Source organism: Bufo gargarizans, chromosome 2 (genome assembly GCF_014858855.1).
Source record: "Bufo gargarizans isolate SCDJY-AF-19 chromosome 2, ASM1485885v1, whole genome shotgun sequence".
Lineage (NCBI taxonomy): Eukaryota > Metazoa > Chordata > Amphibia > Anura > Bufonidae > Bufo > Bufo gargarizans.
In genome coordinates this window covers 511,554,523-511,580,315 of record NC_058081.1, presented here as the reverse complement: position 1 = coordinate 511,580,315, position 25,793 = coordinate 511,554,523, and the positions used below count along the sequence as shown (strand labels likewise).

Genomic DNA, 25,793 nt, shown 5'->3' with positions numbered 1-25,793 from the left:
ATGGAGCAGGCAGAGTGTGACAGCTAGCTTTTGAGCAGTATTTAAATTGGTTATCGCATCATTTTTGGCAGGCCCTGCACTTACTATGTGGGGCTGTGGGCTTATTCTGGCCTTGGTCATTGGTCCATGGGTACAATTTCTATCTACAGCTGTTAAAGGGGTTCTCCAGAGGGAAATAAATGATGGGAAAGGGCTCAAACTGGGTTATAAAAAATTAAAATGAGCAATACCCCATTGGTTCTTACACCTGGCGCCTAGGAAATGCCCCCTTAGACACTCACTGGGTTCAGAGGTGTGCTGAGTGGGCATTTCTTGTGTCTGGGGCAATGAACCCATGAATTGTTGTGATGAGGGTGGTGAAGATCACTTTTTTTTTTTTTTTTTTACCTGCTGGATAACCCAAGTGCTCCAACTGCAAGCACTGTTTGCTGCAGCAATATGCTCAATTCCGGTTGCGGCCAGTAGGTGTCTCACTACTTGCTACAAGACTCCAGCAGGCCTGCGAGTCTTTGGTATTGTCATGTGACTAGTCACGTGAATTACACAGGATTACCAAGGCTACGGGGAACACGGGAGAAGAGAGCCGTCTGTACCACGTGATCTCTCCGCGTAAGGTTATTACTCTGTGCAGATTCGCCGTTTTCAGTTAATGGCCAGGTGTGTCATAAAATTAATATTTGTACAGCGCATGAACCTTGGCTTAGGTTTCAGTCTATAAACTGTACTTACAGTGCTAAGGGGAAGAGGCAAATATTTTTACAATGGCGTTTTTTGACGAATGTGCGGATGTGAATAGTCAGAGCCGAAAATTGCGCGGGAGGTTTGAGTGCAGTGGCCGTGGATTATCGGGGACAGGGCTGGCGGTGGAGGGGTCTCCGGGCTGGTAATGACTTGTAATAGACGGTGATATACAGACAGGACATGTGCCTATTACCTCAGCACTATGGACAGACCTGCCAGGTGAGTGAGCTATTTGGATTGCCTCACTGTGTGACATTGACTCCTTCGCATACAGATATTATACATATAAAACTTATACCTGTGCAAATGGGGCCTTGAAATGGTTCTCCAGGTACATAAAGGGGGAAAAAAAAACTTTATGTACTCAGTGTCTGTATTCTTCTGTCCCCCACCCAGTGATGTCACAGCCATGTCTACTAATGTCATGGGATGATGTAAGAGGTTACACTATGGAGGCGAGCGGAATGAGGATTTAGATAGTTAGTACCTGTTATTTTAGTTTTGCAAGGAGTTGAAAAGTGTCCAGATCGGGATATCCCCTGTAAAGGTGCATTTACATGGCCGGGAATTGGGCAGATTGTCGGGAACGACCGTTCCTGACAATCCAACCATGTAAATGTGTCGCCGATGAACTAGCGAAACGCTCATTCATCGGGTGATCCTGTTGTTCATGCAGGCGCCATTGATCATGGCTTCCGAGCAGCAGATTGTGTAGTCTAAACAGCAATCTGCTGCCCAGAAGCCATGATTCTGTATGAGGACCAGGGATCACTTTAACGAGCCCTCATTATCTTACAGTGGAGGTGATCACTGCATGTAAATCCGTGGTCCCCTTCACTGAATGAGCAGCATGTAAATCCTGCTTAAAGGGGTGTCTCACTTCAGCAAAGAGCATTTATCATGTAGAGAAAGTTAATACAAGGAACTTGCTAATGTACAGTGATTTTCCATATTGCCTCCTTTGCTGGCTGGATTCATTTTTCCATCACATTATACACTGCTCGTTTCCATGGTTACAACCACCCTGCAATCCAGCTGTGGTGGCCTTGCTTGCACACTATTGAAACCAAAAAAAAAAAAAAAAAAAAGCGCATCAGCCTATGTGTGCACCTATGGTCTCGGTCTCCAGCGTAGCCTACCCTTTTTACTATAGTGTGTAAGCACGACCACCACTGATGGATTGCAGGGTGGTCTGTAACCATGGAAACAAGCAATGTATGATGTGATGAAAAATAAAACTAGCCAGCAAAGGAGACAATTACAATACATTAGTAAGTGCCTTGTATTACTTTCTCTACATGATACATGCCATTTACTAAAGTGAGTCTCACAGGTCTGGACATTAACCGCTTGCCGCCACTGTAACGCCGATAGGCGTCCGGGCGGCAGCGCTCTCAGGGCTCAGCGACGCCTATTGGCGTCATCTCGAGAGACCCGAGATTTCCTGTGAACGCGCGCTCACAGAATCGCGCAGTTCACAAGTTGATCTACAGCCTGCCATCGCTGATCATTCGCTGGCAGGCTGTAGATGTTTAAAAAAATCGCATCAGAAAGGTATATTAGACGCTGTTTTGTTAACAGCGTCTGATATACCTGCTACCTGGTCCTCTGGTGGTCCCTTTTGCTTGGATCGACCACCAGAGGACACAGGCAGCTCAGTAAGTAGCACCACACTACACTACGCACACACACCCCTGTCACTTATTAACCCCTGATCAACCCCCTGTAAGGCTCCATTCAGACGTCCGTATGTGTTTTGCGGATCTGCGCATCCACAAAACACGGACCCCGGCAATGTACTTTCCGCATTTTGCCAGAACTATATAGAAAATGCCTTTTCTTGTCCGCAATTGCGGACAAGAATAGGACATGTTCTATATTTTTGCGGACCCGGAAGTGCAGATCCGCAATTCCGGATCCGAGCGGGACAAAGTCTATCCCCATAGAACAGAATTGCGGACGTGTGAATGGGGCCTAAGGGTCCCTTATCACTGCCAGTTAGTTAGGTAGTTAGTGCCCAGCCCACTGCACCGCAGTCACTGATTAGTCGCTGATTAGTGTCATCGCTGTCGCTAATCAGCACTACTACTATATAGTATCTGTGAGTGATCAAGACTGATCGCAATCAGATCTACAGTACAGACCAAAAGTTTGGACACACCTTCTCATTCAAAGAGTTTTCTTTATTTTCATGACTAGGAAAATTGTAGATTCACACTGAAGGCATCAAAACTATGAATTAACACATGTGGAATTATATACATAACAAAAAAGTGTGAAACAACTGAAAATATGTCATATTCTAGGTTCCTACAAGGGAGGGGGGGGGGGGGAGTAGAATGAGAGTGACAAGGGAGGGGGGGGGAGTAGAATGAGAGTGACAAGGGAGAGGGGGGAGTAGAATGAGAGTGACAAGGGAGAGGGGGGGAGTAGAATGAGAGTGACAAGGGAGGGGGGGGAGTAGAATGAGAGTGACAAGGGAGGGGGGGAGTAGAATGAGAGTGACAAGGGAGGGGGGGAGTAGAATGAGAGTGACAAGGGAGGGGGGGAGTAGAATGAGAGTGACAAGGGAGGGGGGGAGTAGAATGAGAGTGACAAGGGAGGGGGGTAGAATGAGAGTGACAAGGGAGGGGGGTAGAATGAGAGTGACAAGGGAGGGGGGGTAGAATGAGAGTGAAATTTTTTTAGTGACATGTTGTTTTGTACAATCACTTGTGTATGAGGAAGCACCATTTTATATAATATGATTTATTAAATTCATGAAAAAGAATTATTAATAAAATCATTTTAAAAAAAAAGTATTTGGGCAACAAGGCAGTTTTGGTCAAGGGCATCCTGAATTTTCGGTTTCGGACCAGAATTTTCATTTCGGTGCACCCCTATCCACAACGCAACTGATGGTCCCAACCCCATTTATAAGGCAAGAAATCCCACCTATTAAACCTGACAGGGCACACCTGTGAAGTGAAAACCATTTCAGATGACTACCTCTTGAAGCTCATCAAGAGAATGCCAAGAGTGTGCAAAGCAGTAATCAAAGCAAAAGGTGGCTACTTTGAAGAACCTAGAATATGACATATTTTCAGTTGTTTCACACTTTTTTGTTATGTATATAATTCCACATGTGTTAATTCATAGTTTTGATGCCTTCAGTGTGAATCTACAATTTTCATAGTCATGAAAATTAGGAAAACTCTTTGAATGAGAAGTTGTGTCCAAACTTTTGGTCTGTACTGTATATCAGTACATAAGGGTCATTTTAGGCTCTACAAAAAACGCAGTGTTCGCCCGATCAGGCCTGATCTTGTGCCCACACTTGCGTTCAGTCCGCCCCACCGCAGTGACAGAATTTTTTTTTCTGATCACTGCAAAAAACACCGTAAAATCGCTCCGGCGCTATAAAGATCACTTTTGAGCTTTTTGGATCTTTGTTAGCGATCGCAGCTTTACTTCGCAAGCACTCCTATGTCCTTCCCCCTCCTTTTTTTTTTTTACACATTTTTTGGCAGAGATTTTTTCATCCACATTGATCGATGCGAATGAAGATATCTGTGCCGTTCATTTTTTTCTTTCAGCCCAGAGGCCGTATGCTCAATATAAGGCCTCATGCACACGACCATGCCGTTTTTTGCAATTTGCGGAACGGGCGCTGGCAATATTAATGCCTATTCTTGTCCGCAAAGCGCGGACAAGAATAGGACATGTTATATATTTTCTAGCGGGGCCGCGGAACGGAGCCACGGATGCAGGACAGCACACAGAGTGCTGTCTGTATCTTTTGCGGCCCCATTGAAATGAATGGGTCCACATCCGAGCTGCCAAAAGGACGGCTCGGATGCGGACCCAAACAACGGTCATGTGCATGAGGCCTAAGGAGAATAGCAGAAACTCTAATGCTGGCCATACATGTAATGATTGCGGAGACCCTCAAATTCCAGGGCAGTACAAACTACCCACCAATGACCCCATTTTGGAAAGAAGACACCCCAAGGTATTCGCAGAGGGGCATATTGAGTCCATGAAAGATTGAACTTTTTGTCACAAGTTAGTGGAAAGGGAGACTTTGTGAGAAAAAAAACAAAAAAAATCAATTTCCGCTAACTTGTGCCAAAAAAAAAAAATCTTCTATGAACTCGCCATGTCCCTCACGGAATACCTTGGGGTGTCTTCTTTCCAAAATGGGGTCACTTGTGGGGTATTTATACTGCCCTGGCATTTTAGGGGCCCTAAAGCGTGAGAAGTAGTCTGGAATCCAAATGCCTAAAAATGCCCTCCTAAAAGGTACTCATTGGACTTTCGGCCCCTTTGCACATCGTGGCTGCAAAAAAGTGTCACACGTGGTATCGCCGTACTCAGGAGAAGTAGGGCAATGTGTTTTGGGGTGTATTTTTGCATATACCCATGCTGGGTGAGAGAAATATCTCTGTAAATGACAACTTTTTCCATTTTTTTTATACAAAGCTGTCATTTGACAGAGATATTTCTCTCACCCAGCATGGGTATATGCAAAAATACACCCTAAAACACATTGCCCTACTTCTCGTGAGTACGGCTATACCAGATGTGTGACACTTTTTTGCAGCCTAGGTGCGTAAAAAGTCCAACGAGTAGGTCCGAAAGTCCAACGAGTACCTTTAGGCTTTACAGGGTTGCTCACAATTTTGCCCCGCCCAAAATGCCAGAACAGTAAACACACCCCACAAATGACCCCATTTTGGAAAGTAGACACCCCAAGGTGTTCACTGAGGGGCATAGTGAGTCCGTGGGAGATTTTTTTTGCCAGAAGTTAGCAGAAATTGAAACTTTATTATTTATTTATTTATTTTCCTCAGAAAGTGTCATTTTCCGCTAACTTGTGGAAAAAAAAAATATAATATATAATAAATATATATATATATATATATATATATATATATATATATATATATATATATACACACATGAACTCACCATGCCCCTCCGCGAATACTTTGGGGTGTCTTCTTTCTAAAATGGGGTCATTTTTTTTTTTTTTTCTACTGTCTGGGCATTCTAGCACCTCTAGAAACATGACAGGTGCTCAGAAAGTCAGAGCTGCTTCAAAATGCGGAAATTTACATTTTTGTACCATAGTTTGTAAACACTATAACTTTTGCGCAAACCAATAAATATACACTTATTGGATTTTTTTTTATCAAAGACATGTAGAACAATAAATTCTGACACAAACTTGTATAGAAATGTAATTATATTTAAACAATTTTACGATAAAAATGAGAAAATTGCGGTCTATTTTGATTATTATCAGAAAAATCTCAGCAGCAATCAATTAACACCAAATGAAAGCTGTATTTGTGAGAAGAAAAGGAGGTAAAATTCATTTGGGTGCCAAGTTGCATGACCGAGCGATAAACCGTTAAAGTTGTGAAGTGCCGATTTGTAAAAAAAAAAGGGCCTGGTCACTAGGGGGGTATAAAACTGTGGTCGTTAAGTGGTTAAAGGGACAGTTTATTGTCTTGAGATGAGAACTAGGGTGAATGTTGGAGGTGTGGCCAGAGTATTAAGGGGTGGGGCTAAGTTAGTAGGTACATATGTGGGTTGCTGCAGTTTGTGTAGCTTGTGAATGGTGCCCTTTACTCTATAATACGTGTAATACAATATATATAATATTTTTCAGGAATACAAAATCTGTGGATTATTCCCAATTTTTGGACTTAGAAGATGATGGTAAGTAGAAACTTCAAGGAGTTTTGGAAATTTTTAAAGTTATCCCCTATGAACATAGTAGGGATAACTAGATGATTGTTGGGGGTTTGACCACTGGTGTTCCCACCAGGGGTAGACTGGCTATAGACCCTACAGGGTATTTTCCTTGTGGGCCATGCCCATAGGGCCACCCCAGCCCTCCTCACTGCCGCTGGCCAGGTACATACTACTGCTCTATCTCACCTCCTAAGTTCCCTGCTCTATATCTATATCTCTTTCACACTTGCGTTGTCCGGATCCGTCGTGTACTCCATTTGCCGGAAGTGCCCGCCGGATCCGTAACACCGCAAGTGAGCTGAAAGCATTTGAAGACGGATCCGTCTTCAAAATGCGTTCAGTGTTACTATGGCAGCCAGGACGCTATTAAAGTCCTGGTTGCCATAGTAGTAGTGGGGAGCGGGGTATCAGTATACTTACCGTCCGTGCGGCTCCTGGGGCGCTCCAGAATGACATCAGAGCGCCCCATGTGCATGGATGACGTGATCCATGCGATCACGTCATCCATGCATGTGGGGCGCCCCCCGGGAGCCGCACGGACGGTAAGTATACTGCTCCCCCGCTCCCCACTACAGTTTACCATAGCAAAAAGGACTTTAGCGTCCTGGCAGCCATGGTAACCATTCAGAAAAAGCTAAACTTCGGATACGGTAATGCGCCAAAACGACGTTTAGCTTAAGGCCGGATCCGGATTAATGCCTTTCAATGGGCATTAATTCCGGATCCGGCCTTGCGGCAAGTGTTCAGGATTTTTGGCTGGAGCAAAAAGCGCAGCATGCTGCAGTATTTTCTCCGGCCAAAAACTGGTCCTGAACTGAAGACATCCTGATGCATCCTGAACGGATTTCTCTCCATTCAGAATGTATGGGGATAATCGCTGGGACCCATACCTATATCGAGAACGGCCCCCCCTATGGGGCCGGCGAAAATAGCCAAGCGCTGGCTGGGCTATTGCCGTCTGCCCCATTGAAATGAATGGAAGCATCGGCAGCGCATGCGCGGCACGCTCCCATTCACTTCTATGGGAGAGGAGGGGATTAGCGCTTAGTGGTGGATGGACCCCGGGAAATCTGGGTTCCTCCAGCCACATCGCTCCCCGCTCCGTTCTCGATATAGGGGCGGGTCCCAGCGGTGGGACCCGCACCTGTTAGACAATGGGGGCATATCCTAGCGATATGCCCCCATTGTCTAAGATGGAAATACCCCTTTAAGGATCAACTTGCCCTTTGTTCGGCAAACATTTTTCCTTTTTGCCCAACAGACGAGGATTTTGCCTCTTCTGCACCTGTAAGTAAAAAAGCTCGAGTGGAGACAAAGAAAGAGAAAAAGGAAAAACCTGTGAAGAAAACTCCCAAAGAAGAGACCACGCAAACCAATTCCCCAAAAAAGAGGCAAGTCTACATAGAATAGGCCATCTCTCAGTCACTGTGGAGTGTGTCATACACAGCCGCACCCTGGACAAAGGACAGGGCTTACAATGTAATGTAACATAGGCACTCGTTGTTGGCCAGGGGTGGTGTAGCCAAACGGCAGATTTCACAATAAGTGTCTTGACTGTTTTCATGGAGCACTAGGCCATTGATTGCTCAGTCGGGTGCTCCATTCGTATGGCAGGGGGAGAATATCACTTTAGGAATCACTCTTTTGCCAACTGCAGGGGGCAACATTTTGATATATGCCTGACAGCTTGGCTCAGCACTCCAGCTGCTGTGAAACTGCAACTCCCAGCATGCAAACTTACTCAGCTGTTCTTGTAACTCTCACAGAAGTGAAAGGAGGATTATGGGAGTTGTAGTTTCAGAACATCTGGAGGGCCGGAGGTTGCTGATCCCTGCCTTACACTAAGCTTTTGCGCTGCCTCAGCAAAACGGAGCAGTAGTGGAGCACTGCCAGGCATCCTTCTCCTGCGCTGATCTTTAGTGAGGAGGCCTCTTATGCAGGGAGGAGACAATGTAGCGGCATAGAACAGGTGTGGTTTATCATGAAGCATGTTAGTGACCATTTGAAGTGGCTAGCATCAGTATGGGGGTTACTGTGAGCTTGGCATTAGGGCAATATACAGCAATATAACAAAAGCGTTGAGGTATATATTAGTTTTTGTGTTGCTCTATGATATAATTAGCGACTTTTTATGTTTCAGGCTTCCTTTGGAAGATAAACTGTATCGGCAGGATTTGGAAGTTGCTTTGGCCCTGTCTGTGAAGGAGTCGTCTGTTATTATAGAGAACGATGAGAATATTCAGAGAAATGGTATTTATTTGTCCACATCAATAAAAGTTCGGGGCATGCAGCCTCTACCCCCTTTATGAAACAAGTAGACAGTACTGCAGTCACCTTCCTTGTAGTCTTCTGGCTGAAAAAGGAAAATGAACCTTATTCTTTTAAATTTCCTTTTTGTGAATCCTCCTCCATGGCACTTGCATCAAGATGACCATCCTCCCACCATGTAGGGACGGGTAGAATAAATTTGATCCTCCTGAATGTCTTTCTGTCCCTTTTAGGTAGGGAAAAGATCATTGTGGCACCACAGCAGTTGCTGTGAGTCTGTTCCTGTGATGGGCGAACAGGTTTAGGGTCATTGGATTGCTGCACGTCTACCATGCAAGGGATGGTGACGGGGCCGGCATGGTATTTCTGCATTCCCCTGAAGGTTACTGGCAGTGGTAACTTTGTGGTGTTCAGGCCTGCACGTGGAGGTCTCAGATGTGCCTCACCTCCCACAGCCCAATGGTGTGCCAGCCAGTTGGAGAGCACATGGTGACCACGCACTCTTGGAGTCCCTTTGATCTCTTTAGCTGGCTGATAAGATCTGCTGCAGCGGAAGACGTCACTCAGTGCCTGAGGCCGAGTGGTTGACTTAAGTGGCGGCTTCTCATCCAGGACCCTGGCGTGCGGCTGCATGAGTGTCTATTGGCTGCAGATTCTGGCGCTAGATTCAAGGCAGATGTCGACTTTTGAGTTCTGGAGGTAGGAATTCTATATATGGGGTCAGTTATACAGAAATCAGTCCAGGAAGTTTGTGGATTGGAGTAGAAGAACAGAAGTCTATTCCCTGTGCATAAAAATTTTCACTTTATGGTTTTGAAGAAAAATCGTGAAGACAAGGCCAGAGTCATATTAATCACATCTATTTGGACCAAAAGATATTGGTATCCTCTAATGAAGATGATGTCTCGAGAGCGGTGGTTCTCAACTCCAGTCCTCAGGACACACCTGCCGGTCATGTTTTCTGAATTTTCTTAGTATTGAGCAGATGATAGATTTGTGTCAATACATCAAGACTTGCCACAGGTATTTATTCTGTGTGATATTCTCAAGTCATGACCGGTAGGTGGGTTCTGAGGACTGGAGTTGAGGAACACTGGTCTGGAGGGTCCTGGTCTCTACCGTTGAACAGGAACCTTCTTTCTCGGGGCCCACTCCCTTATCCTCAGGTATGCAGGCTTCATTTACCAGCTTGGATGATGAAAGGCTTAGTCTTAGGGCGAGGGACCTAATCAAATGAGGTGATTAATACCATGTTGACCAGTACAAAGGAGGTCACTTCAAAAATGTATTCTAAAAATTGGAACAGATATTGCATGTGGTACAATCTGAGGTTTCCCCGGAGAAATTTTCATTTCAGTTGATCTTGAATTTTCTACAGGCAGGTTTTAACAAAAGGGTGCTTGCCAGTACCATGAGAGTTTGTATTTGTGCATTAATCACAATTTATGATGAAAAAATTGTGGATCATCCGTGGGTTGTTTTTTAAAGGGGGCTGATAAAGACCTAAGCTTAGGTCTATCTTACCCCCTTAGAATTAAAATTTGGTGTTGTCATGGTTGATATATATTTTCTTTGAACCACTCCTGGAAATTTCTTTGAAGTTCCTAACCAATAAAATAGTGTTTTTGGTGGCCTTTACCTCAGCCTGTACTAGAGTAGAGGACATTCAGAATCTGAGGAGTAGAGAACCTCTTTTCAGAGTTTCTGATGATAGGATAGTGAGGAGATTGGCTTTTTGTGAGGCCTATAATGCTGTGGATACAGAACTCACAGTTAATTTGAAGGTACATTCGACCAGGACTATGGTGCTGCCATGGAGCAGATTTGTAGGGGCAGTGCCCTGGTTTAACCCTCATACGTACATACATTTAAAGGGGTTGTCTCACTTGAGCCAGTGGCATTTATCATGTAGATAAAGTTAATACAAGGCACTTAATATATTGTTATCATCCATATTGCTTCCTTTGCTGACTGGGTTCATTTTTCTATCTAATTGAAATGCTTCTCGTTTCCATCTGGCAGCGGTGGTCATGCTTGCACATTATAGGTAAAAGTGCCAGCCTATGTGCGTTCCCACAGCCCCGACCATCAGAGAAGGCAGTGCTTTTTTCTATAGTGTGCAAGCACGGCCACTTCGTATTTGCTCTGCAGCGGCAATCATAACCCCTGGGTACAAACTGTGTATAATGTGATGTAAAAATGTATCCAGCCAGCAAAGGAAGCAATATGGACAATCACATTACATTAGTGCATTGTACATGATAAATGCCGTTTGCTGAAGTGAGACAACCCCTTTAAGAATTATAAGCTTACTGTGAATTTGAAACAGGACTTATCTTTTAGTAGCAAAGTCCTACAAGCGGTGGTAGCAGCGTAAGTGCTGAGGAGGAACTGGAGGATGATCTAATTTATTCTTCTTCTTCCTGTTCCTACCTGATGGGAGGAGGGTTATCTGAACGTAAGCACAGTCATGGCAGATTCACGAAACGAGAAATGCTGGTAAGCGTAGTCCACTTTTCCTACCATGGAATACGGTATGTTATAAATGATCACCTGTTGGACACCCATCTGTCCTCAGAACAGTGGGTTACCTAAACCCAATTCCCTGTATTGAGGTGGCCACTGGCTGGACTGTGCTGTCGCTCCCATAGAATGGAGATCTCAGACATAGGACACGCAACTAACAGACATCTGTGACATAACCTGTGGATATGCCATAAATGTCTGTGGGTGGAAACTCTATTTAAGCAGGAATTTTTTTATATATTTAATCAGAGGCCTCTCATTATGTAGAATTGGTGGAAAGTGACTCACTGGAACCCATAGCAGAGTTCCCCTTTACTTGGTGTCTTTGTTCTTCTATGAATATCAATGTTAATTTTGTCTTGTGTTATCCAGAAGCCCCAGAAGACAATTACAGGTATATTACAGATCCTGACGTGTCAGAAGTGTCTTTCTCAAACTGCAGTGTTGACAGCAGCACGCTAGGTAAGTCTTTTTAGAGGAAAATATCTTTCCCCACTGCAAACCTCCATTGCACAATGCTGTTACATACAATGCCTTGTACGGATGGCTTGGCTGAATAATGCTAATTTTCACTTAGCAATCCGTTTCTTCATTCTGAGGGGAAAAGGTACTTTTAATCCATTTGCAAATGAGCAGTTAAGTGCACCCTAGCGGGCCAAAACCACTCTCTGCACCCTTGCTGCTCCTGCTTCCTCTGCCAGAGCGTCCCTATACTTAATTGACAGGGCCGGGTTCTTACACAGTCATCTCTTCTGGCCCTGTCAATCAGAGCATGTGCACTGCCACTCTATTTATCTCTATGGCACAGCTGGAGATAGCCAAATACCGCACACAGCTATTTCCGGGAGGTCCCATACAGATGAATAGGGCAGCAGTGTGCGTGCTTGACCTGCTACACTGTTCATTCCAGAAGGCCCTGTAACAACCCTCATCCTCGTGATTCTGGCGTCCAAGTAGCAGGACCCCATCTTAAAATTACTGGAATACCTCTTTAAAATTGTCTTTTTTTTTTGTTGTAGATAATGAATTTATGACTGTTGTAAATATAGTTGGCATGTAGTATGAGCCAATGAAGGTCTGATTTAAATATAAATCAGAATAGGAACCTGCGCTGATTGTGGTGCGATCAGGGGTTAGAAGGGATAGGTATGTATATAAGAGAAGGGGTACTCTGAGTAATTACCTTCTTTGAGAAGGCGATGTGTCCGTGGAGTATTCTCCTTGTTCGGTCAGGGAAGCAGGTGTTCGGGTAGCTTCAGGCTCAACCTCTTAGAATGAGTGGTGCTCCGGCCGGCAGCGAATCACTCATGCGAGGGAACCACCAGTTGAAGTCTGGGAACTTCGGCGTGTGACGTCACCGCACTGTGTATGGAGTACCCCTTCTCTTATACATACCTATCCCTTCTAACCCCTGATCGCACCACAATCAGCGCCTAAACCTAAATCTAACGGTCACAGCAGCAGACCGTGTCAGTGAACCTAGCAGCGATTCCCTTACGGGCAAGGAGTGTAAAGTGAGTACGAGAGCGCGGGTGGGCATATACATATTTTACAAACACATGTAGTATGAGCCCCTTAAGTGCAACGACGTAGGTGATTTTAACCTAAAGATCAGCAAAACTGTGCACCCCTCTGCATTATGGCGGGCACTACTCAATGCTAGCTGTATAATTCTGTATACTACAAGCTCTCTCTAGTGGTGGCTGGTGACAGAATTATTTGCCTGTTTGGCCAAGGAGCAGGGACAATTCCCCCACTTTTAGCCTCCTCCAAAATGGAAAAAAAAAAGCTTTCTTTTCAGTTCCCTCCCATCAGCATTGAATTGACTTTCCGCTTTACTCCACAGGTCTAGATGAGATCATAGATGATAATGAAGACCTTGTTAGAGGAAGATGTCGCAGGCAAGCAGCATCTAAGGCCATTTGTGAACAGAGGAAACTTCTGACAGAAGAAAGTGGTGATGAAGAGGAGGCTGATGAGTTTAATCCAAATACAATAGGAGGTCTGTGTCAGTATGGAGGAGGACAAATGGGAAATAATGTAGCTATTTTAGCTTATTTTCGTTTTAGTAAAGGCCCGGTTGTAAGTGGAGTTGGGCTTTACATGGGTTTTCCATTATGCCCCATGACAGCACCTGTTAGATATCCTCCCCCTTCTGGGCAGGAAACAGGAACTTCCCAGATCTTTAAAAGGGTCCTCTGTACTCCCCTGCTCATTATCTTCCTGTTTCCTGTCCGTAGGACAGGGGGATGGTTCTTTCCCAGGTCTATTAGGGGGCTGCAGGACCTCTAGGGTAAATATCTTAGGCCTAGGTACCTGACAGCATAAGTCTCCACTAGGAGCCGCTGTAAAGCCCGGTCGTTCCCTCATTATTATGCCATGGGGGGATTCCTGGTGGCCACCTCGTACCCTTCGGTCTGCGGCTGGCGAATAGGGGGGAGGCGTTGTCCTCTCCTCGTGGTTAACGACAGGCCTGTCCCGGGCGCACAGGAAGTGACACGTGCGTTCCACCTGAACAGGAAGGGGAGGGGCCAAGAAACATTGAGGGTGGTGCGCGGCCTTTTTGAAGAGGGGACGCCAGCCAGCCAGCATGGATGGAAGCAGTAGCAGGCTTTGACCAGACGGACAGATCTTCCTTCCTTACTCCTTGAATGCACGCAGAATGCAGGAAGAAGGGGAGATGCAGCAGCGCACTGAAAGACAGGAGCTACACTCCGAATCCAACATGGTACTCCTGGGGGTAAGAGGGGTTATTCCTGCTATCTCCTTTTTAGGAGATTATATTTTCCTTTTGAAAACTGATTATGGGCTATGTGTTAATGAAGGTTAAGGAGGCCCCAAGAAAAACTACACACAAGACTAAAGCCAGACAATGTGGAATTTGCAAAAGAAAATTGAGCCCATCTTACCCCAAAGCTTGTTTTCAACCCTGTCTGGATGAATTAGTAGCGGAAGAATCCCCATCCTTAGTCCAGAATATTCAGGATTTAGTCAAAGTGGGGGTTCATTCCTCTGTGGAACAATTTAAAAAGTCACTTCCAGGCTCGTCCAAACATAGGAAAACTCAGGTGATTGAATGTGACACTACTGAGTCTGATTCAGAGGAAGGAGGAGCAATTACAAGCTTGGGTTCTTCCTCTGAAAATCTTGCAGGGAGGCCACTGTCAAGGTGGAGGATATAGATTTATTACTAAAAGCAGTGAGGTCCACAATGGAGGTAGAGGAAGAGAAAGTGTCTAGATCCAGACAAGAAGTAATGTTTGAGAGTCTGAGACCAAGAAAAGCAAGAGTATTCCCCATTCAGGATTGCATTAAATAACTAGTTAAACGTGAATGGGACAAACCGGATAAAAAGTTCTTTATCCCTAGAGCTGTTAAAAGAAAATACCCATTTAATGATGAAGAAATTGCAGCCTGGCAGGATGTCCCTAGGGTAGACGCCCCGGTAGCAAAAGTGAATAAAAGATCAGGACTTCCATTTGAAGATCTAGAATCCCTTAAGGATCAGATGGATAAGAGAGCAGACATCTATCTAAGAAATAATTGGGAGGCATCCACGTCGTCTTTTAAGCCTAATATCGCAACGACCTCAGTGGCCAGATCACTTTAAGTCTTGTCAGTAGAATTAGAATCACATATAGTGAATTAGACCCCAAGAGAACAATTACTGGAGGCGATACCTACCATGCTAAAGGCAGTAGATTTTATTTCAGACGCCTCAGCGGATGCACTAAGGCAGTGTTTCCCAACCAGTGTGCCTCCAGCTGTTACAAAACTAACACTCCCAGCATGCCCACACAGCCAAATGCTGTCCGGGCATGCTGGGAGTTGTAGTTTTGCAACAGCTGGAGGCATGCTGGTTGGGAAACACTGCACTAAGGTTATCGGCTAGAGCAGCAGCAGATCCCTCTGGTTGAAGGGATGGAAGGGTGATGTGGCATCCAAATCTGAATTATGCGCCCTCCCTTGCCAGGGAAATTTCTTGTTCGTGTCAGCATTGGATGACATCCTGGACAAGGCGTCAGATAGAAAAAAGGGATTTCCAGTCCCAGCTCTTCCCAAACAAAGAAAGCCATTTCGGGGTGGAGAGAAAAAAGAAGAAAAGTAGTGATTGGAGAAGTAGTAAATCAAAGGGTTTGTTGTTTAAATCCAAACCTCAAACCCCAAATGTGTCTCAGCAATGACGCCAGGCCTCTGGTGGGCGGTCGTCTTTCTTTATTTTCTCAAGCCTGGCAAAATATCATATCAAGTGCCTGGATAAAAATATATTATAAAGGAAGGCTACTGCCTAGATTTCAAAAAGCTTCCACCAAAAACATAAAAAATCACTGCTTTAAATCATCACTCACCTAAGCAAGCAGCATTGATAGAAGAAGTAAAAAATCTACTGACCAAGTCGGTACTAATACTGGTTCCCACGGAAGAAATAGGGGAAGGATTTTATTTGACTCTCTTCCTCATCTCCAAACCCAACAGGACTTATCGAACGATAATAAATCTAAATAAGCTCAATCAGTATTTAACATACCAAAAATGTTGAATGGAATCAAAATCAACAGTTCTTCACCTATTCCCCAACTGCGTGATGGCCTCTATAGACATAAAAGACGCCTACTACAATGTACCCATACTCATTTCTCAGGGTGGCAGTACGGATGATGGAATCGATAGCTCATCTACAATTAAGAGCGCTCGCCTTTGGATTAGAAACTATTGGCAGAGGTGATGGCACAAATAAGGAGATCGGACATTTATCATAATTCCTTATCTAGACAACCTCCTTATGGTAGGGCAGTCCCCAGATGTCCTGGCGAGCCAAATTCAGGAAGTGTTGGGGATTCTGACAAAACTAGGTTGGCTCATAAATTGGGACGAGTCATGTCTAACACAAGCTTACCGCTGCATTTTTCTAGGAATTCAACTAGATTCATAAGCCCAAAAATCCTTTCTTCCAGTAGAAAAGAGACTGGCATTACAACAAAGCATGAGGAGATTCAGCAGAACCAGAATATCTACGCTGAGAAAGGCTATATCCATTTTAGGTCTAATGACGGCATGTGTACCAGCGGTGAAATGGGCCCAGTTCAGGTCCAGAATACTGCAGTCATACATCCTTTCGCATTGGGACAAGGGAATGTTATCCCTAGACTGCAAATGTGTAATCCCCAGGTCAGTAAAGGATTCCCTTTTTATTCTGGATGATGGAGCTGAACTTGATTCAAGGAGTAGAATGGGTGAAAGAAGATCCATTGATAATTACAACAAGGGGTGGGGGGCCCACTCAGTTTTGGGGTTTTCCCAAGGTCAGTGGTCAAAATCTCAGAGTCTACAATCCCAAAACTCCATGGAACTGAGGGCAGTACTGTGTGCCTTGAGGGAGGTGTCACGATCTATGGATCCGACCGCTCCGGATCCCACAGCTGTGACGTAGTGGTCTGTGACGGAGTCTGCGCACACACAGAGACCTCACGTGACCGGGGTATTACCATTCGGCTAACACCCCCACTAAACTTCGGTAACTGCCACCACGTGGGTTCCCGGTCCACGAGCCGACTATCCGGGTCATTCACTATCACACAGATTAGTGGATGATCCGGATATCACTTACTGACCAACCGCAGTCAATCACCCCCAGCTACAATTCCTAAATGCAATTTAACTAACTACCTGGTAACGTCTCTTCAAAGGCAAGGTACGTTGTTCAGCAGCTTAGAATATGGAAGACTTGGCCATTTGGATTTTATAATCTTTAATAAGCGGTAAAAAGCAGTGCATACAAGTCTAATGAAAATGACTATAAATCTACAGAATAATATAAACAATATAAATAATCACGACAGTTCAAATGAAAGGGAAAAAGATGAGAGAATACTTAGTTTCTCTGTAGGGTTTCAGATGGTCGTTCATATGTCCTTTTTGAATCCTTGCAAACCCCTTTTCAGTATGTATCAGGGGAGACCCTCAAAGTTCTTCTGATACAGGGATATGCCGTCAATGTCCAATTAAGTGTCTGGTGATGTTCCATGGGTCTCTCTCCTCTGTCCTTGTGCATGGATTTTTATGAACTCTCCCATGGGCAGGAGACTTACTCCTGTCAGCCAATGGCAGCAGAGTGACTGTGAAGCCTAGGGATGGCCCCCAAGTGTTTTCCTATCAAAGTTCAGTTCCTACAATGAGGATTATACTTAAGCCCGTATCTCCTTGATACATCGGCATATTTTTATACAGAATACATATTTGCGATCCTTATTTATTTACCTACAGAATGAGACCACACACGGTAATGCTGGGGCCTGTAGTTCTTCTACCACCCATAGGTCAGCTACAGAATCACATCCTCTAGTCATATTTGATACCCAATTAACCACAATACTCTGTAGAGCCTGGATCTGGTGTCAGAAAGGGCATAAGTTGATTCATAAATGAAATATGAAAGTAGACTGGTTTTATGCCCAGAGCTAATTAAGGGCTATTAGCTCTCCTCAAACCAGACCTGGAAATTAATGACGTCACGCTCCAGCCAGGCTTGACAGCGAGCTGATCTTATCTCATAGGACAGGATGAGCTGGGCCTGGTATAGCTTTTATGACCTTTTATTGCTGGCCTTACAGAGTAGTGGTAATAAAAGTGTCCATCTATATCATAGGCGACCCAGGCTTCAGAAAGATGAGAGTTCACAGTTTTTTTTTTTTTACATATGCCAGAAGCATATAAGATGGCTACCCAGAGGAATTATGTATGTATGCCGGCACAGGAGGGTCTTCCGTTTCTGATAGACAAACACGTCAGAATTCTATCCGACAGCGCGACGGAGGTGGCCTATATCAACATACAAAGGGGGACAAGATCTCCTCAGCTATTGAATCTAGCGTCCTTAATCAACTAATGGAGGGGAAGGTTCTATCTCAGCAGTACACCTGAAAGGCTCAGAGAACTGCCAAGCAGACTTTCTGAGCAGACACAAATTCAGTCAAGGAAACTGGTGTCTAAACCAAGAAGTCTTTCATCAGATTGAAGCTCTGTGGGGGTCCCCAATAATAGACCTTTTTGCATCCAGAGAAAACAGGAAATGGCGGAAAAAAATTATCTGTTTGTCAGATCAGTCCCTGGGGATAGACTTGCTGTATCAGGGCCCTCTACGTCATCCGGAAGTAAAGAAGTTACACTTAACGGCCTGGATTTTGAGAAGGAGTTCTTTTAAGGCCAGGGGTAGAAACTCTACTAGTGGTAGAAACTACTAGTTAGTATAAAGGAGGTTACCTCTAACATTTATTTGGGGATTTGGAAGACTTTTGTTCAATTTGCTGGTTCAGGCCTAGATCTGGTTTCAGCCACCAAATATTCCATTAATTTTCAATTTTCTACAGGAGGGTCTTAACAAAAAAATTTAAACCTAGCACTCTAAAAGTCCAGATTTCTGCCCTCGTGGCAGACGAGGAGACATTTTATACACTTGGTGTGAGGAGATGTGTCTGTAGATACTTAGAGTCAACAAGGGAGTGTAGGAAAGCCTCTCAACTCTTTGTTCAGTTACAGGGTCCAAACAGAGGGTTAAAAGTTACAAGTCAGATGGATTATGAAAACAATAGGCTTAGCCTATTCTCTGGCAGGTCTGCAGGTTCCTATGGGATTCTCGGCCCATTCTATGAGAGCAGTGGCATCATCTTGGGCAGAGAAGGGGTGTGCCACCATTGACCAAATTTGTAGAGCTGCGACCTGGAGCTCTTCCAACCACGTTTTACGAACATTACAGATTGGACTTATTGTCTGCTCAGGACCTGTCCTTTGGGAGAAAAGTGCTGCAGGCTGTAGTCCCACCCTAAAATTATCTAGTCTAATCTCTCACAGGTGGTGTCATAGGGCGTAATGGAAATACATTGATTACTCTTGCCGGTAATCCGTTTTCCAGAGCCCATGGCAGCACCTACATTACTCCCCTCCCCAAAAAAATAAATTTACGTATACATGTAGTTTTATAGAAGTTATCTTAAAGAGGAGATATGCTAAATGGCATATATTTAAGATATTTATGTATGAGGTGTTACGTTTCACGGTGTATAGGTGTTTTGGCGGTCCTAGGAATCTTGTCACAAACTGAGCAGTGGAGTACAGAGGACCCTTATAAAGATCTGGGAAGTTCCTGTTTTCTGTCCGGTAGGGGGAGGATCTCTCGCAGGTGCTGTCATGGGCTCATGGAAAACAGATTACCGGTAAGAGTAATCAATGTATTTCCGGCACTGTAATTTTGATGGCCTAGCTTTAGAGCAGGCTATCGATAGTAGATCACTCGGCTGACTCGAGGCTGTCTTGTCCATAACTTGCCAGTCACAGCACTGTAAATTAGGTAGTGGTTGTGCCTGGTACTGCAGCCTAGTCCCGTTTAGGCTACTTTCACACTAGCGTTCATAGGTCCGTTCGTGAGCTCCGTTTGAAGGAGCTCACGAGCGGACCCGAACGCCTCCGTCCAGCCCTGATGCAGTCTGAATGGAGCGGATCCGCTCAGACTGCATCAGTCTGGCGGCGTTCAGCCTCCGCTCCGCTCGCCTCCGCACGGACAGGCGGACAGCTGAACGCTGCTTGCAGCGTTCAGCTGTCCGCCTGGCCGTGCGGAGGCGAGCGGATCCGTTCAGACTTACAATGTAAGTCAATGGGAACGGATCCGCTTGAAGATGTCACCATATGGCTCAATCTTCAAGCGGATCCGTCCCCCATTGACTTTACATTGAAAGTCTGAACGGATCCGCTCAGGCTACTTTCACACTTAGAATTTTTTCTAAGTTATTAATGCAGACGGATCCGTACTGAACGGAGCCTCCGTCTGCATTAATATGATCGCATCCGTTCAGAACGGATCCGATCGAACGCTAGTGTGAAAGTAGCCTTAGTCGGTACCAGGCACAGCCATTGCTAAGTGTAGAGCAGCTACAGCCAGCTGAGCTGATATTCTGAGTCGGGCCTTTAACAATCTCATATTAATGACCCTATCCCCTGGAGACAAAAGAAAACTCTGAAACCCCAGATTGAGACACTTTAACAATACCTGCTCATAGCGTTAAAGACAAAAGAAGAGAGATTCTAGAGGATGTCCTATTTTATTAAAGCGTATCTTAATTTTTGGTGGCTGGCCCCCTCATATAATTTCGCCAGCTTTGCTGTGTTTCGAACTTGGGTTCTGTCCACATCTCTCCTGGATGCACCCTTTTTTTTACCTGTATGGGTGAAGTCTGTCGGGCACTGCTGATGTCAACCATTTCAAGTGTTGCTATAAATGGTGGGCATGCTGCATTTTGTATTGGCTGTCTTTTAGGTGGTTGCGGTAAGCGCAGCAGCTAAACCTTTCCGGCCACCTCTATTTTCAGATGGGGATTCTGAGAGTGACACAAGTTTCAGCGGCGAAGATGAAGAATTTGAAGTAAAAAAATCTAAGAAACCATCAGCAAGTAAAACTGCTAAACAAAAGCCGAAGAGTGAAAAGAAGGAGAAAAATGTCTCAAAGGCACAGAAAGCTGGTAAGTTCTGTGTCCCTGAGTCCCTCTTGCACATCACTGGATGAGGCATAACTGCGGGAAACTGCTCTTGTGTTTTTTTAGTTTTCTGGCTCCAAGTCGGTATTCACACCTCTAACAAATGCTGCGATGTAGTTCAGCAACAATGCCTCACAAAGTCCTTGAGCTTTGGACCTCAGATCTCTGTAAGGCTACCTGCACACGTTGCGGATTACACATGGGGTTTTCCACAGCATAGTGTATTCTTTGTGTGGTTCTTTGGTTCTGCAGCAAAACCGCATCAAATTCGCACCAAAAACTGCAAGTAACACATGAGGCATTTGATGAGGAAATGCACAAAAATCCGCATGGAATTTCTGCAAGACAGCCCGCACCCGCGTGCAGCTAGCCGAACCAAGGTCTTACATTTTAGGGTACATTCATGTTGTGAGGATTTTTCACCGATTACCTCCGACAGATGGCATACGGTGAAATACATAGCTATAGGCTCCTATATTAAAGAGTAACTGAACGTCTGTATACATTTTTCTTAACCTGTCCCTTATGCCCTAAGAACACTTTTTGTATTATAGTTTATTAATGTATTTTGTATTTTGATTACACTTTTCCTACCTTAAGCGTGCGCTTAAAATCTACTTTTCTGTACACACCGCTCACTGCTCAGTGGTGTACAGAGTACATATATTGCTGCTCCTGTCCGTGCCCCCAGAGGTTTACTAAATGCTGGTACCCTTTAACCATGTGCTATGCAAGGGTTAGCGGAGTGGGCTCCTGCTATGCTAAGCTAAGAGTCCTGCATGTCAGCTCTTAGCAGGAGTAATTCACTGAAGTGTCGCGCTACTTCAGGCAAGCCAATACGTTTTAAATGCTGTACGGAATCGGCACTAAAATCTAAGTATTTGAAGGAATCGACTTTGCATCTGTGATCCGAAGGTTGATTCGCTCAGGCCTATATACAGAAATAAAAAGTATATTTGTCTAATGGAGGCGAAAAGTATGCTGTTTGACTCCGTCAGGTGAATAGGGGTCTATGGATGTATTTGAGCTGTACACTGCAAACACAGTGCGAATGAACATTTACTCTCAACTCTGATGCACAGAATTATAGCAAACCCGTCCCCCCCACCTCTGCTCTTCCAGTAGCACAAGAACTCCACTGGGCAGTGGGGGGTGGAGAGAAATAACACTTTGTTGTGAATCCCGACCCTCTTCATCATTGACCTTGTACTTCTTATTCTTATGCAGCACCTGCGCCTCATACTCCAGTGATTATTAAAATAAAGCCAATGCCAGCAAAGAAGGCACCAGTCAGTTCACCTGCTGCTTCTAAGCCAGCTTTACACACCAGCCCTCCAGTGGGCATGAACAGACCAGCATGGACACCTCCAGGTAAGCTCAGAAAGTTGTGCTGTCAATTTTACATAATGAATACAATCTTCTATTTACACCTTATGGGCAATTTTTTTTATTGCAATTACTCATTTCAGGCTAAAAATATATATTTTTAATTGGTCTTTATTAAAAATCTTCATCCGTATCTGAGATACAAGAGTTAAAAAAAAAAAAATTAGTCTGCAAGCTGTAACAGTCTGTTTTCTCTGAATCCTGTCATCTGACAGCTCATGTAGAGGTCTTATATTTGACCTTCTGGCCTTATAAACTATTGTTGAGACCATTTGATACAGATTGAGCAATAGTGTTTATGAGGTCTGGAAATGAGAGCTACACATGAGCTGTAAAATGCAATCATAAAAAAATGCCCCCAAAGGTGTACATAGCCTTTAATATATTCGATAGGTATATAACACATTCAGTACCGCCGTCATCATTTATTAAAGGGGTTTTCAAAGATGTTGATCCTGATGACCTATTCTCGAGCACAGCCACTGTACAATGTACGGTGCTGTGCTTGGTGAGCACGGGAGAAGGCCGCAGCACGCAAAGGAGCCACCGGTGCTTTCTCTAAACAGCCATCAGTGGGGGTCCTGGGTGTTTCAGACCCTGACCGATCAGATACTGATGACCTATCCTGAGAATAGGTCATCAGTATCAACATCTCGGAAAACCCCTTTAACCTGCCATACTTACATGTTTTCCAATCCCAAGATCTCTGCTCGCAGTCACTGAATTAATTATACATTATGGCTGGAAAAAAATCTAAATCCTGATCGCGTCCAGATGAGCTTCTCTTTGTGTCAGTTTGACAAGTTGTGAACAAGGTAGGTTTTTAGCCTTTGGATGAAATGTTTACATCTTGTCAAACTGATACAATGAGAAGCGCATCTGGACGTGATCAGGATTTAGTTTTTTCCAGCAATAATGCATAATAATTCAGTGACTGCAAGCAACCCAGGATCACCCACTTAAAATGTAATATAACTGTTTTTGATCCATTGAAATAAATTGTGTTAGATTTCCTTTATCTGACAATTGGTCTAAAGTCCTTTCTCTCTGCAGCTTCATCTGGAGCATTGAAGAGTTCCTCTGGCCGCAGTAGCTGTAAGGTCTCCTAATCAAGGTCTGCGCCTCGGCCTGTCAAGACTGGCGAGGGTGAAACCATTACATCCAGCTACTGCCCTGCATTGAGCCCTCCTTATGGACATGCAGAATAACTGCAGTATACAGCAGTGTGGGGGCTAGTGAGCAAGGGCTGGAAGGTACCTGATGCCCCTCAGTGGTCCTAGGTTATGGACTCCTTTACCTGTCGTCACTTTGATAAATCCAGGCTTTTTAATTTACTGCCAAAGACTATACATTTTCGGGATGTTTTGTGAAAATTTAAGCTTTTATTAAAACATTTGACGTCCCCTTCTATAAAACTCCTCTGTCTTTAACGACAACCAATGTGATTGCAGCTTCTGCTGAGGTTGTCACCCAGCTTTCCTAGGGTACCGAAGGACAGATCTACCTTGTTGTGCACTAGAAACGCAGGTGGATGGCGTTACTCGATGTCACCCAGTTTTCCCAAAAACTGATTTGAGAAGCAGCTGCAATGGATTTTTAACAATTAATAATGTGTATTTCCTGGTGTTTTATTCTGTTTCAGATTAATAAACATGGCCGCTTTCTTCCAGAGACAGCAGCCATCAGTCCACAGGTTGTGCCTGGTATTTCAGCTCCAGCTGCAGTTCCACTTACAGCTCGTGCACGCTGTGGCGCTGTTTCTGTAAGAAAGTATTCATCTTTTTTAAATTCCATAAAGCCCCTTTAAAGACAGATTAAAATATGGCTGTTTGTGCATAGTTCCCTTCCCTCCTGTCCACTGGACTTAGTTTACATCGTTCCCATTGGGGGATGCTCCTAAGGATCCTTAAGAAAAAAATTATTTTAAAGGGCTTTTCCAAGACTTTTATACTGATGGCTTATCCTCTGGATAGGTCAGCGTTATCTGATCGGTGGGGGCCTGACACTCGGGACCCCTGCCTGACCAGCTGTTTGATAAGTCACTGGCGCTCACTGTAGCGCCACAGCCTTTTCTTAGCTTAGTGACGTCACGCTCATCGATCACGTGGCCTAGGGGTGAATGGGGCTGAGCTGCAATACGAAGCACAGCCACTATACAATGTACGGCGCTGTGCTTGGTGATCTGAGATAAGGCAGCGGCGCCACTGTGAGTGCCATTGCCTTCTGAAACAGCTGATTGGCTTGGAACTCCACCAATCAGATACTGATGACCTATCCAGAGGACAGGTCATCAGTATACAATTATCAGAAACCCTTTTAATCTAAATGGTTCCGACATTTCTGTGCAGATTAATTTCTTAATATATCTTTATACTGAGCACTGATTTTCTGATGCAGAGCTCCAAATTCCCTACATTTAAAGGGGTTTTCCAAGATATATTTTTTTTTTTTAATTGACTGGGCCTGCAGCCAATCTCTGGTCTCACTGGTCAAGTGCCGTTTACGTACACAGAACCGCCGAGGCCAGCAATTGGCACGTGACCACTTGTAGGCCCCACAGGGATTGGCGTGGTTGGACATTTAAAAGGTGAGTAAGCTTACTTTTTCTTTATTTTATACAGCCTCCTGCTGTCTGAATATTTTTAAAACTCTTGGAAAACCTGTCTGTCAGTCACCGCTAGAGGGAACATACTGTATATACATTGACCTCAATAATAAAACTGTATGGAGAAATCTCGTAAGCTCCCCCTGGTGGTGACTGTCAGAATTTTATCATTTTAGTTTAGGTCTATGCTGGGGATTTTGAGCTTTTTATCAGGAAAACAGAGCTCTGATCGCTATCAACATGCATTAGAAAAAGGATCAGCACAGCTGTCATTCACTTTCAGCCATGTGGGAAGCAGCAGGGGAAGAACCTCTCTAATCGGACGTACTTCAGTGCCATCCCCTCCATGTGTTGTGTTGTCTCTCCTTCCTGCAGTTGTATGTCTACTCTATGTATACTGCTCACACCTTGTATAGTAACCGCTCTGCTCTTTTAATTGTGCATTTGTGCCATTTTTTTGTCCCCTCTCCATTTAAATGTGTAATATGGGAATGAATTCATTGTAAAATAGTCTGTCCATAATGGAATAAAAGTGAATATTTTATTATTCGTCACTGGTCCGCTTGCACTTATTTATGTAAGGGGAGGGGGGCGATTGGTTGGATCTAACCCATACTTTACAATGGTATGGCCAGTACAGCATTTTATCCTCTGAAAGTAATCAATGAAGATACAGCAAGCCGAGACCTTTAGGAATATAAAGGGTATTGTCATCTGACATTTTTGGTGCAGTATATCCACAGGATATGCCATAAAGGTTTGAAAGAGGGGGTCCTTATCTCTAGAACAGGGTACCCTGATCTCATCCCGTTGGCTGCAGTATCCAGGCTGCTAGAGTTGGCCAGGATCGCCTTGCTACTACGCTTTCTCCACAAGACATAAATGTTATAGATGAGGAAAGTACATTGGTAAATTCATCTTGCAGAGATCCATCTGGTGTGGGGAGTCCTATAGGCAATGCTGCCTCGGGGTAACAGTATGCAAATTAGCTGTACTCCAGA

General features: G+C 44.4%; 1 protein-coding gene across 1 annotated transcript; it reads left to right on the top strand.

Annotated features, from left to right (window-relative positions):
- The first annotated feature begins 822 nt into the window (after positions 1-822).
- Positions 823-25,341, top strand: RAD51AP1 (RAD51 associated protein 1). The gene is made up of 9 exons (XM_044277952.1): positions 823-960; positions 6,398-6,447; positions 7,745-7,874; positions 8,624-8,733; positions 11,650-11,739; positions 13,124-13,279; positions 20,637-20,786; positions 22,029-22,172; positions 23,241-25,341. The coding sequence occupies exons 1-9, from the start codon at positions 944-946 to the stop codon at positions 23,294-23,296; spliced, it is 903 nt and encodes a 300-aa protein (XP_044133887.1). The 5' UTR covers positions 823-943; the 3' UTR covers positions 23,297-25,341.
- Positions 25,342-25,793: the final 452 nt, after the last annotated feature.

Coding starts and splice junctions, on each gene's coding strand:
- RAD51AP1 (XM_044277952.1), top strand. Junction 6,448..7,744: donor TTTGGACTTAGAAGATGATG/GTAAGTAGAAAC, acceptor TTTGCCCAACAG/ACGAGGATTTTGCCTCTTCT. Junction 11,740..13,123: donor TGTTGACAGCAGCACGCTAG/GTAAGTCTTTTT, acceptor TTTACTCCACAG/GTCTAGATGAGATCATAGAT.